General features: G+C 34.7%; 4 protein-coding genes and 1 non-coding gene across 5 annotated transcripts; 2 read left to right on the top strand and 3 right to left on the bottom strand.

Moving 5' to 3' along the window:
• Positions 1–112: 112 nt before the first annotated feature.
• NAEGRDRAFT_49267 (uncharacterized protein) lies at positions 113–3419 on the bottom strand (the record flags this gene model as incomplete). The annotated part of the gene is made up of 2 exons (XM_002676913.1): positions 113–2483; positions 2854–3419. 2 exons carry the CDS (start codon positions 3417–3419, stop codon positions 113–115), a joined length of 2937 nt encoding a protein of 978 aa, XP_002676959.1.
• Positions 3420–3589: 170 nt separating this feature from the next.
• Positions 3590–3663, top strand: NAEGRDRAFT_t329. The gene has a single exon. It is a non-coding gene; the product is annotated as a tRNA-Val (tRNA).
• A 166-nt stretch (positions 3664–3829) lies between these two features.
• Positions 3830–5622, bottom strand: NAEGRDRAFT_55285 (uncharacterized protein). Its single transcript, XM_002676912.1, has one exon. It carries the CDS (start codon positions 5617–5619, stop codon positions 3835–3837), a length of 1785 nt encoding a protein of 594 aa, XP_002676958.1. The 5' UTR covers positions 5620–5622; the 3' UTR covers positions 3830–3834.
• A 928-nt stretch (positions 5623–6550) lies between these two features.
• Positions 6551–8461, top strand: NAEGRDRAFT_49265 (uncharacterized protein; the record flags this gene model as incomplete). The annotated part of the gene is made up of 1 exon (XM_002676989.1): positions 6551–8461. One exon carries the CDS (start codon positions 6551–6553, stop codon positions 8459–8461), a length of 1911 nt encoding a protein of 636 aa, XP_002677035.1.
• A 770-nt stretch (positions 8462–9231) lies between these two features.
• On the bottom strand, positions 9232–9750 carry NAEGRDRAFT_3630 (uncharacterized protein; the record flags this gene model as incomplete). Its single annotated transcript, XM_002676911.1, has 1 exon — positions 9232–9750. A coding segment is annotated over one exon (519 nt), but the record flags the coding sequence as incomplete, so codon positions are not given.
• Positions 9751–12471: the final 2721 nt, after the last annotated feature.

Below are 12471 nucleotides of genomic sequence, written 5' to 3'. Positions count from 1 at the left end.
ATTTTTACATATTTTTCTGTTTCATTGTTAAGACAACATTCCAAACTCAACTTGGAAAATGGGAACATTGTTAGTAAACTCATTACCAGCTGGTATCACGTGATAGTTTGTGTTAAATTTCAGCTCTATCAATAATATTCAAATCTTTAAGTTTTGGATTGTATCCTAATAGTCCTTCAATATCTATTTTGTTGTGTAAATCAGTGTCTTCTCTGATCATATCTGTCTTGTTCAATCGTTTCAGAAAATCTACATTGTATCTTAATTGGTAGTGAGCATAAATTAGAGAATTAATATTAATTTCCACGCATTTCGTCATGAATTCTTCGTCGCTTAATAATTCAATGACAACATATTCAAGGGAGTGATAATCATGGCGAACGGCTTCTAGAACTAGCTCACGGTCACTTCGTATTTCAAAGGAGCCATAAATTAATGGATTGCACGGAAGAATTTTGGCTCCCAAGTTTTGAACTGCATTCCACATGATTTCTCTATCATTCATGAAATGTCTGGCTCCGTAACGAATTGAATTTCCATGATTTTTAACTGCCTTTAAAACTACTTCCCTATCTTCTTTGTAATGGGATGCAACATATCTCAATACCAAGCCATTTGTTGAAACAGATTCCAAAATAAAATCACGATCGTTTTGTAAATCATCGCTCGCATAAAGGAATGGAATGCTATCTGTTTTCATTGCTTTCAATAGGATTTCCTTGTTGTGCTTAAATTCATTTTTCAACTCATCAGAAATATATATTATTGATTTTCCATTCATTTCCAAAGCCTTTAAAGCAATATCTTTGTCACTTCTCCATTTGATTGGAAGTAGTAATATATCAAAATTTTTTGGTGAAATTTCCATAATCAGTTCCTTGTTAATTAGATCCTTGGATGCATATCTAAGATTCTCCATATTAATATTTACAGCCTTAATAACTAAGTTTCTATTACTGGTTAAAGACTTAGGAAAACTACGAAGTGAAACTCCATTTTCAATACATTTTTGTATAGTTGACTCATCAGCATCCTCCAAAAATTGTTCAGAAACTAAAGAGTTGGCAATCCCTGTTGCAATTGCCTTATATAACAACTCTGGATCCTGCTTCAAATCTTCTGATGCGTATTTAAGTGAATGTGGGTTTGAGTTAGCAGCTATTTCCACATATTCTCTACAACTCTTGAATTCCTCTGGTAGATGAGCAAGTACATTTCCATCATGCGAAAGTGCATTTATGATTATTTCTCTATCTTGGAGAAGCTCAGTCGAAATATGAGCAATAATACTAGGTTGAAGTTTGGAAGCTTTCAATATAAAATCTCTGTCATTCTTCAACCGCTCACCGACATATTTGGTATATAAACCCCCATTTTCATTGCTTAATGCAGAAAGAACAATTAGTTCATCCTCTCTATACTCAGAGGCAAATTTTAAATTAAAGGCCGAACGTTTACAAGCTTCATAGGCAAGTTTTCTATCTAATATTTCCTTGGGAATATGCTCTAAAGTGCACAAGTTTCTAATGGCAATTAATGCCAATTCTCTATCGCTACGTAAAAACTTGGAAGCATATCGAAATTCTGGTCCAAATTGTTGAATTCCCATCATTACAATTTCTCTATCATCTCTAAACTCGTGTAGAAGATTTTCTATAATGCCAGATCTTTTCACAGATTCCAAAATAATATCTCTATCTTCCTTCAACTGATATCCTAAGTATGGAGAAATATCTGAGAATGCATTTCTGATTGAAGTAATGATTAGTTCTCTATTGTTTCTAAATAATTCTGGTACAAATTGAACATTGAAACCATCAATTTTTACAATATTTTCCACTAACTCTCTATCACTTCTCAACTCCTCTGATAAATACTCAAAATTACCAAAATCACAAAGCAATGCCTCATTTACAAACTCTCTATCAGCACAAAGCTCTTCAGAGGCAAATTTTAGAGCATTGTCATGAATTTTCGATGCCCACATCATGAGTTCTCTATCATTACAAAGCTCATTTGGAATTTGAAGAAGAATTTTTTCACTGTGTGGCAATAAATCCATTAAGAGTTGTTTGTCATTTAGAATATCTTCACATTTAACATCTTCCAAACAATCTGGATGTATTTGTATGAATTTCAGACATAGTTCCTTATCCAATTTCACAAAATCTCGAGCATTTCTAAAACAATCATATCCACAACTCTTTTCTATGAGCCGTAAACAGAAATCTCGATTAGTTACTAATAGAGATTCATGATTATTCAGAAAATAAATAATTTGACTTGCAGTTGAAGCACAGTTATAGATAAAGTCTGTATCATCTTTGAATCTCTGTGAGGAAAACACAAGAGCTGATAAATTTTTCGTAACCGCAATGGAAACAATTTCAAAATCATCTTTGATGTGATTAGGTGCCATTCTTAGACAAGTTGGCATTGACTTCATAGCTGCCAATGCAATTTCCCTAATTTTCCGTTCATTACTGTTGCAACAGTTTCACAAACAACTTACCGATCTCCTCTTAGATCTTCCGAAAGATAATTATAACCAAGTGCTCTCAACTTTACCATCTCTAAAGCAAACTCTCTGTCGTTTTTAAGTTCTGTGTGGGCATATTTAATAGCAAGTCCTGATAATTTAGCAGCTCTTGAAATAATTTCTTTATCTTTCAAAAACTCTATTGGTGCAAATAGAAGTGCCTGGGAATCAGTTTTCACAGCAAGCATAACCAATTCTCTATCTTTCAAATGTTCTGGAACGAATTGAAGAGATGATCCATTTCTTTTAACAGCATTCCAAACAATCTCTCTGTGTATGAATTTGCTTTTGGTAATGATATTTAAACAACCTACCTATCATTTCTCAATCTTGGTGATACAAACTCGAGAGAATTTACATGTTTCTCCACCACCTTTCTAACAATCAACTCATCATCATGAAACTTGTCAAGAAATTTGAAAAAACTTTTTGTGGACAAACTCGTTCTATCTTTAGCAATCATAACAACCTTCTCCACAAATTCCCTATCACTTCTCAATTCCTCACTCACCACCTCGATAGAACCTGCATTTTCTTTAACAGCTCTCAAAACAACATCACGATCATTTCTCAATTCATTCGATGCAAACTGCAACAACAAGCCATCATACTTTAAAACCTTGAAAAAAGCTAATTTACAATCATTGTCCGGAAATGGATTTTTAGTAATTTTTTCATAATTATTTGAGTGATTTCTTGATTTTAGATGGGAAACATGAGAATAAATTTGTTCATTTCTTTCGATACGTTCTGCTGCAACTTTTTGAAAATGTTTTAATGCCAATAAATCACAATCGTGCTCTGGTATGGTGATATCTTCGAAATGATCATCGGAAGTCAAGGTAACAATTAGCAAATCAGTGAACGATCGTTTCGCCATTTTTTAGAGTTTCAATATCAATATTAATGTCTCTTACAAAAATCAAACAACCATTTAGTTTAGGTTCAGCGTTTGAGCAACTAAATTTCAATTTAGAAATAAAGCACCTCCATAGACCTGTTGAGTATTTTAGTAAATCGATATTAAGAAACATTTCATAATGAATGTAAGCAGCGATAGATCAGTTGGTTAGATCGTAAGCCTAACACGCTTAAGGTCGCGGGTTCAAGCCCCGCTCGCTGTAACCTTTTAACCTTTGCAAAAAAAAATTCAAATATTCCTCATTGTTTTTGCTACATAATTCTCTGATTTAGTTTAGAAATGAGTTAAAGAGCAAAAGAATAAACTTGGTGATTTTTAATTTTTTTTAATGTTTTATTTTTATATTTTACAGAAATAGAGAAATAGGCGCAATTTAAAGTCCCTTTTGCATCATTTCCATATCAGCAACAGGATCCTTAGCATTGATTGGATGTAACTTGAAGGTTTCAACGAGGAATTGGAGAGTGGATGGAGGAATAAAGGCAGGCAAGTTTGGACCAATTCTGACATTCTTCAAACCAAGGTGGAGCATTGTCAAGAAAATAACAACAGCCTTTTGTTCGAACCAAGAAATAACAAAGTTGAGTGGCAATTGGTTGAGATCCTTAGTACCGAAAGCTTCAGCCAAAGCACTAGCAATAACTACAGCTCCATAAGCATCGTTACATTGACCAACATCCAACAATCTTGGCAAGGCAACATCAGAATTAGTCTTTGGATCTTGAGTAGTAATAGTACCAAAGTCAATCTTGTTGAATCTGTACTTGGCACAACCTAAAGTGAGGATAACGTTATCCTTTGGAAGGGATGTAGCAATATTCTTATAGTATGATCTTTCACCTTCAGTACCATCACAACCACCAATAAGATGGAATCTCTTAATATCACCTCTCTTAACAGCATTAACAATAACATCAGCAAGACTCAAAACTGTACGATGACCGAAACCAGTTGTGACATGTTCAACCTTTTCATTGGCAAATGATTCTGGGAAACCTTCTGTAGCCAAAGCCTTTTCAATAACAGCAGAGAAATCTCTATTCTTAATGTGAGTGACACCTGGCCAACCAACAACTGAGGTAGTGAAGATTCTATCCTTATATTGCTTTCTTGGTTCAATGATACAGTTAGTAGTCATGACAATAGCACCCTTAAAGTTGGAGAATTCAATCTTTTGTTGTTGCCAAGCACCACCATAGTTACCAACTAAGTGTTTGAACTTTCTGAGCTCAGGATAACCATGAGCTGGCAACAATTCACCGTGAGTGTAAACATTGATACCCTTTCCTTCAGTTTGCTTCAAAATGGCCAACAAATCACCCATATCGTGACCAGAAACCAAGATTGATTTACCTGGGAGTGGAGTAGTTCTAACATTGTTTGGAGCCATTTGACCAAAACGTTCAAAAGCACCTTCGTCCATCAATTGCATAGTTCTAACGTTGACTTCACCACACTTCAATGCCATACCAATGATATCATTAGCATTGTATGGGTCAACCTTACCATCAGGTGAAACACCAGCCAAAGTACACATGGCAGTTCTAATGAATTCATTGACAACAGCAGCATCATTCTTACCCAAGAGAGAAGCTTCCTTAGTATAAGCACACAAACCCTTGAGACCATATTGGAGCAATTCACGGAGAGCATTAGTATCAGCTCCATAATGTTTGTGATGTGGTTGAACACCAACAGATTTACCCATATCAATCAATTTTCCAGTAGCTTCATCTGTGGCAGAAGTAGCTTGACTCAAGATGGCATCGAATTGAGCATCAGTTTCAGTGACAGTGAGCAATTCAGAGAATTCTTGTGGAATCTTTCCACCTAACATTTCCTTCTTGACTTGTTGAGTCAATTCAGAACCTTCCTTCAAAAATTCGACAAATCTGAGTTCATCAAAATTGACATTAGTCAAAGTACTATACATGGCTCTCAAAACAAAGTCATCAACCTTTTCCATCAATGAAGGAACAACAGATCCTTGTCTCTTGGCCAAAGTAGCCAAAGCACACAATTGACGAGTTTGATAAATGGTTAAATCTTGCAATGCAGCAACTGATGGTGTCTTACCGCAAACACCAACAGTTGTGCAACCAGTACCATTTTGTGTTTGTTCACATTGGAAACAGAACATCTTATCAGATCTATTCATATTGTATTGTTGTGAGAAATTCATTCTAGCTTGAGTGGTTGTTTGATGATTCATCTTGATCATGGAACAGGCAGCCAAATTCTTTCCAGCATTAACTTGCATGGATTTGGAAGCAACTCTAGAGAAAAGCTTAGAAGCAGATTGTCTGATCATCTTGTTGTTGTGTGTTGTTGTTTTTTTGTTATTAGTTGATCAAAGTGACAAGAAGAAATGTGAATATTTAAAGCCAACAAAAGATTCTCTTACGACACATCCAGCTAACGACAGCTACTTTATTGTCTAATTGAAATAGATTCACCATTTGTGAGTTTTATTATTTTTCAATGTTTTTTTGTTCAGAATTGGTGGTAAACCCATTTGTGCGTACCAATAGAGCTTTCATACACCTCCCGCCAAAAATTACTAGTTTCCTTTAATGGTCTTCATTTTTGCTTGTTTCTACAACATTGTTCATTAGAATTGCTTGAACGGATGACAGCCTATGACTCACACAAGAGATGGTAATAAATTGAAGATGAGGGGTAACGGGACTTGTTTTTTCTTCATCTCCCTCTACAGATTTAAAGATTTTACGAGTGCCAATTAAAGAAATTAATAGAGTTCAGAATCCATTAGTGCGTTCAGATAAAACACATACATGCATTTGAATATTCTCATAATTGCTCAAAAGGAATGAATCATCATCCCGATGATAATATTATATGAAAAGAATCAATAATTGATGAAGGAACAATTAAAGATTCAAAAAAAATACATCCACACACACATCTGTTACTACATCCACTAAGTGAAGATGATGATGAATAAACTGAAAATGAATGCTTGCAGTGTATTACTTCGCAATGCATGCTCTGGTCAACATAGAATGAATACCAATACAAGTGTTTTTAAAGCAGCATGTATGAGACAGTTCCATGCAAGTCTTGTCGACATGTCCAAGACAAACTTGTTAATTTGTTATGGGTCACAAACGGGAACTGCACAAATGTTTGCTGAAGGTTTGAAGAGCGAATTGATGGAGAAAAATCCATCATTCTTGTCAAGTGTTAAAGTTGTTGATTTGAGTGATATTGAACCAGAAAGGGCCTTGTCATTTGGCTTACAAAAAAATGATTTGTATAATATTGTATTATTTATCATGTCAAACTACGGTGAAGGTCAACCAACTGACAATGCTAAACCATTTTATGAATTTTTTATGAGTGACAATACTAAGAGTTTGGATTTCAAAAACAATGCACCAAATTATGCAATTTTTGGTTTGGGAAATTCTGCCAACTTCCCTGAAAGATATCAAGCTGTTGGTAAAAGAATGGAACAACGTTTAAAGGATTTGGGAAGTGATTTACAATTCAAGAGAGGTGAAGGAGACGATGGTGGTGAAGAAGGTATTGAAACTGATTTTGAAAATTGGAAGAATGAATTTATTGAATTCTTGAAACAAAAGGAAAATGAAACATCCAATTCATCTACTGCATCTTCATGCCAAGTACCATCTCAAAGTGAAACAAGTCAAATGGGAGAAGGTGTGACAACAAATGGCAAGCATTTTTTTCGTCTTCTAGATAAAGCCAAATATAGAGACAAGTTAAGACAATTTGTTCGTTCCTATGATGCCAGCTCACCAGTTTCACCAAAGAACCCATTCCCATTGAAGATTCAATCCGTAAAGAATTTATGTCCAGAATCCAATAGATTACGTCTTGAGATTGAGTTTGATATTGAAGGAACTCCAATAGATTATGAGACTGGTGACCATATTTGCATTTTCCCAACCAATCCATCATCTCTTGTTAAAAGATTGGAAAGTTTCTTGAAATTGGATTTGCCTATGGAGGAAATTATCTTTACTCTTGAAACACCAACATGTAGTATTGAATTGCCACCATTTATTGCCACTAGAGATAGCCCAATTACTTTATATCAGGCCATGTCTCAATTCTTTGATTTGAATGGTGTCGTTTCTCCTTCTTTATTAGGTTTCTTGGCAGACAAGGCAACCAATGCCGAAGAAAAAGCTACATTGGAATCTTGGAAGAGTGAAAAATACTTGACTGAAGTCAAGAACAAAATGTTAAATATTGTAGATATGTTAGAGAAATTCCCATCCATTAAGGTGACATGGCAAGATCTCATTGGTATCTTACCAAAGAATCAACCAAGATACTATTCAATTTCTTCATCTAGATTAGAAAATGAAGAAAGAAAGAAGAGAGGAGAAGGAAAAATTTTGAGAATTACCTACGGTCCACTTGTACAGCCAATTGATAATACCAAGACATTCTTTGGATTGTGTTCCAACTACTTGTCAGAGTGCAAACCATCTATTGCATGTCCTGTTGTTATCAGAACTTCTTCATTCAGACTTCCAGAAAATCCTGAAACACCAATCGTTTGTATTGCTGGTGGTACAGGTATTGCTCCATTCAGAGGATTTATTGATGAAAGAAGAGTTCAACAAATGAGAAATCCAAACATCAAATTCGGTCCTTCAATTTTGTTCTATGGTGTTAGAGGACCTGAAGAAGTTATTTACAAGAAGGAAATTGAACAAGCTGTTAAGGATGGTCTCATTTCTGAATCTCATTTTGCTTACTCTGGAACTGACAGAAAGATGATTGCTGATGCCATTTATGAAAACAAGGAAAAGGTTTATCAAATGCTCAGTAGATCAAAAGGAAATTTATATTTGTGTGGAGGTGTTTCAGGTTTTGGAACAAGAGCTTACAATGTCATCAAGGATATCATTAAGAATATTGAGGGTGTTGATGACAGAGTTGCTGATTCACACATTGATTTGATGAGAAAGGAAGGCAGATGCTTTGAAGATTTATCTGATTAAATAACTTTTTTAGAATTTATTTATTGAATTTTCTTGTTTTTAATATTCTGTCAAATTTAGGTTAAATATTCCAAATGTCAAACGAACCACATCCGCTAGCTTAATGATTCTTGAATTTTTACAGAAGATAACTGCCCTCTTTTAGAATTTTTGAGATGGGAAGAAAACACAACTGTCAACAGAAAGACTAAATAGACCAATTTTTATTAGGAACTTTCTACTAGAGATATTACTCCAGTGAAAGGGCCAGCACAACATACAAGTCCTGACTCTATTTCCAACGAAACTCTTCCATTATCTTACAAATCATGTGAGAAATAAGTTTCGAATTGAGATAATATGTTCACAATCTCTATAAATGAAGGTCTCTGTTCGGGTCTTTCATCCCAACAACGCTTAATCAAATCAGTTAATTGTAAAATAATGAGATAATGTTCTTTTTCAGAGGTTGCGAATAAGCTACACCAATCTTTACAACTTTCGGACGAATCGAATGGAATTGGTGGTCTCAGGCCTTGAGAAACAAGAGTTGGAACATTAAATGGACTGAGTTTTTCATATCGAAGCTGTTTTTCCTCATTCATTGTATAAAATACTTTTGTTCTGTTGGAATAATCGTATGGATTTCCCTCTTCAAAAAGTAATTCCCAAGCAATGATTGAAAAACTGAACACATCCAAAGCAGTTGCATATTTCTTTTGATTGCTTCCATTTAACATTTCTTTCAGATTTAGATCAAATTATTATAAACTACCCAAAAACAACTTACCTGGAGACAAATAATAGAAACTTCCAATATTGGATGTCATGGCTGACTTGGTTTCGTAATTCAAACTTCTACTCAATCCAAAATCACATATCTTGAGAATTCCATTCTCTGACATTAAAACATTGGCTGGTTTCAAATCTCTGTGAACAATAGGATTAGGTTTGTACGAGTGAAGATAGGCCATTCCATTAGCAATATGCAACAAGTAATTGATCTTTTTCTCTAGAGAGCAATTAATCTTCCTTGTAGTGAGTGCTTCAATGTACTTATCTAAACTTCCCTTTTCAAAATATTCCACAATCAGCAATTTTCTGCTCTCTGAAAATGAAATTCCATAAAAAGTGATAATATTTGGATGTTTGAGGGCACACAAAGTTTGTGCTTCTTTTTCAAATACATCATCAGCTCTATCGTCTTGATTTTCAACAGATTTGACAGCCACAAACGACTGGTTCCACTTTCCCAAATAAACATTTGAAAATCCTCCAATTCCAATCTTTTTAACAAATGTAATATCTTCTATTGGTATCAAGTATGGTTTCTGGTGTTGTGAAAAGAGGTAGACTGATTCCCTGACTGAAGATTGTGAATCATTGAACTCAAATTCAAGAAGTTTCTTTTCCATATCTAGCTCTGCATTGTGTCGTTGGTTGAGCTTTCTATTGGTGAATATGAATACCGATATTGTCCAAATAATACAGCAGAATAATAAGAATAAGGAGCCTGAAACTGAGCTAATTATTATGATTATTCTCTCTCGATTCTGTTTGTCAATTTCTTCTCTCGATACTTCACAAATAGTACCAGAAGATCCAGATTGACAATTACAAGAATCTGGTCCTGTACATACTCCTCTTCCACTGCAAACAGTAGGGCTGGTTGAAGCAATGCCGAAACAAATAGGATATTGACACGAACTGCCTGAATACTTATCCAAACATTCGCACGTATTCCAATTAGAACATTTTCCATGAGCGCCACAAACTTCACTCTCGTTTGAAGCTTTTCCATAGCAAATGGGAATTTCACAATTAGTTCCAATGAATTTACCTCCACAATCACAAATTCCATCCAAACATTTTCCTCTTCCACTGCATGTCTTTGAGTCAGTTGCCAATACTCCAAAACATTTAGAAATATTACACTGTTCTCCTCCATAGGATGCTGCACAATTACATCTGTTGAATGAAGAACATTCTCCCTTTCCAGAGCAAGTATTTGTATCATTTGCAAGAATTCCAAAACAGAAAGGAATGCAGAATGCTCCATAAACATCTAATACATATCCCTCTTCACAATAAGGAGTTAAGATTCTCACTCTATTGGTCTTATCAACTAGTACAACTCGTTTCATTGAAAATGAATGAATGATTGACTTGGGACTTGTTAAAGCTGATTGAAGAGCCAGAACTGAATCAGGTCCCTCTCCAGATAGTCCAGTACCTGCAATAGTGTAAATAAATCCTTTTGAAACTCTTCTCACCAAATGAGAGTTTGTTTCTGTTATGAGAAAATCACCATTCGGATAGACATAAACGAAAGTTGGATTTCTCAACACCGTTTCAGTGGCCATTTTTGATCCTTCCTTAGCATTACAAACATTTGCCCCAGCAACTGTGTTAATGGTACCGTTCACAATCTTTCGAATACGATTATTACCTGAATCAGCGAAATAAATCTCTCCATTTTGTGTAAACTGAATTCCACTTGGATTATTCACTAGTGCCTTAATGGACTCCCCTTTATCTCCAGAATCTCCTGCTTGACCATTTCCACAAACTGTTGTTAAAATTCCTTGAGAAATCTTTCGTATTCTATTTCCTGATTGTTCAGTGAAATAAATGTCTCCATTGCTTTGATCTATTGAAATTCCATACGGAGAGGAAAGTAATGCTTTTGATGCTGGAATGTTGTCTGCATTTTGTCCATTCGATGCTCCTGCTACGTGTATCGTTTCTCCATCTTTGAGCTTTTTAATTTTTGAGTTCGAATCCACATAATAGAGCTCATCCTCTTTCTCATAGAAAGCAATTCCTAATATTGGGCTAGAAGATTCGACTATGTTTGTTATCAATCCATTGGAATATTTGGCAATTCCACCTGAATGCGAAAAGGCTAAATCACCATTAATCAGCTCAGCAAGTCCAATTGGATCATTAGAAATAAAATAAGGAGCCGATAAATCCACATTTGCTTTCAAAGATTTAACACCAGCCAACAGATTAATAAAACGAGTCTCATTAATAACCCTAATATCATTATTTGAAGAATCATAAACATAAATAACATCCCCTAACTCAGACGAAAGTACCCCAATTGAACTTATTTGTTTGAATAAGGCATCAATTGCTGGAATATTATTTACAGAAGGACCCGATACAGATGCTGATCCGGAAATGATAGAAATCTTCTGATTGGATTGAATTTTACCAATTGCAGTAGCAGAGTGAACAAAAATTGTTCCATTGGCTTGGAAAATTCCAGTAAATTTGAATGGACTTTCAACTGAGAAACTGTAAATCTTACTTGTGATTAAATCAATTCTCCTTATTGCTGTATCACATAAAATGTATAAGTTGTGGTCAATTAGTGCCAGATTGGAAGGATTTTTCAAGTTGGCCTTTAGAGCTGATCCTCCATCTCCATTATTTTCATTCTTTCCATCACCAGCTATTGTTGAAATCATATTACCTGATAATTTCCTCAATCTATAATTATAGTAATCGATGAAATAAATATTTCCATTACCATCCTCAATTAATCCCTTTGGAGAGTTTAGTTTCGTTTCGTTTGCAATTCCATCCCCTTTTAATATCAAATATTAGTTTAAAATAAAATCATCCCAAGATCAACAAACCTGAATATCCTGTTGTTAATGTTCCTGCCACAATAGAAATTGAATCATTGGCCAACATTTTAATATTCCTTCCTTGAGCATCTGTAAATAAAATTCCATTTCTAGTTTCTAATATTGAGAGCGCTCTATATTCTAAATCAATTAATTTCGAAATCAGATTTGTTTTCAGATCAAGTTTCATGATGGCATTCCTAACACCATCATACATGAACATTATCTTTGTATTCGTGCCAAATGTCAAATTATTGGGATTCAAATTGGCATATATTGAAGGAAGATTATTTCCATTATTCGGATCATAGCCAACCAGTGTATCAATACCAAATGATAGACTAGTATTGTATTCCATTGTTGATGCTGTGCATTGAACAACAATCAAAAATA

The sequence above is a fragment of the Naegleria gruberi genome, assembly GCF_000004985.1.
Source record: "Naegleria gruberi genomic scaffold NAEGRscaffold_25, whole genome shotgun sequence".
In the NCBI taxonomy this organism is placed as follows: Eukaryota; Heterolobosea; class Eutetramitea; order Acrasida; family Naegleriidae; genus Naegleria; species Naegleria gruberi.
Note: the sequence above shows the minus strand (reverse complement) of the source record. Positions and strands in the feature narration are given on the sequence as shown.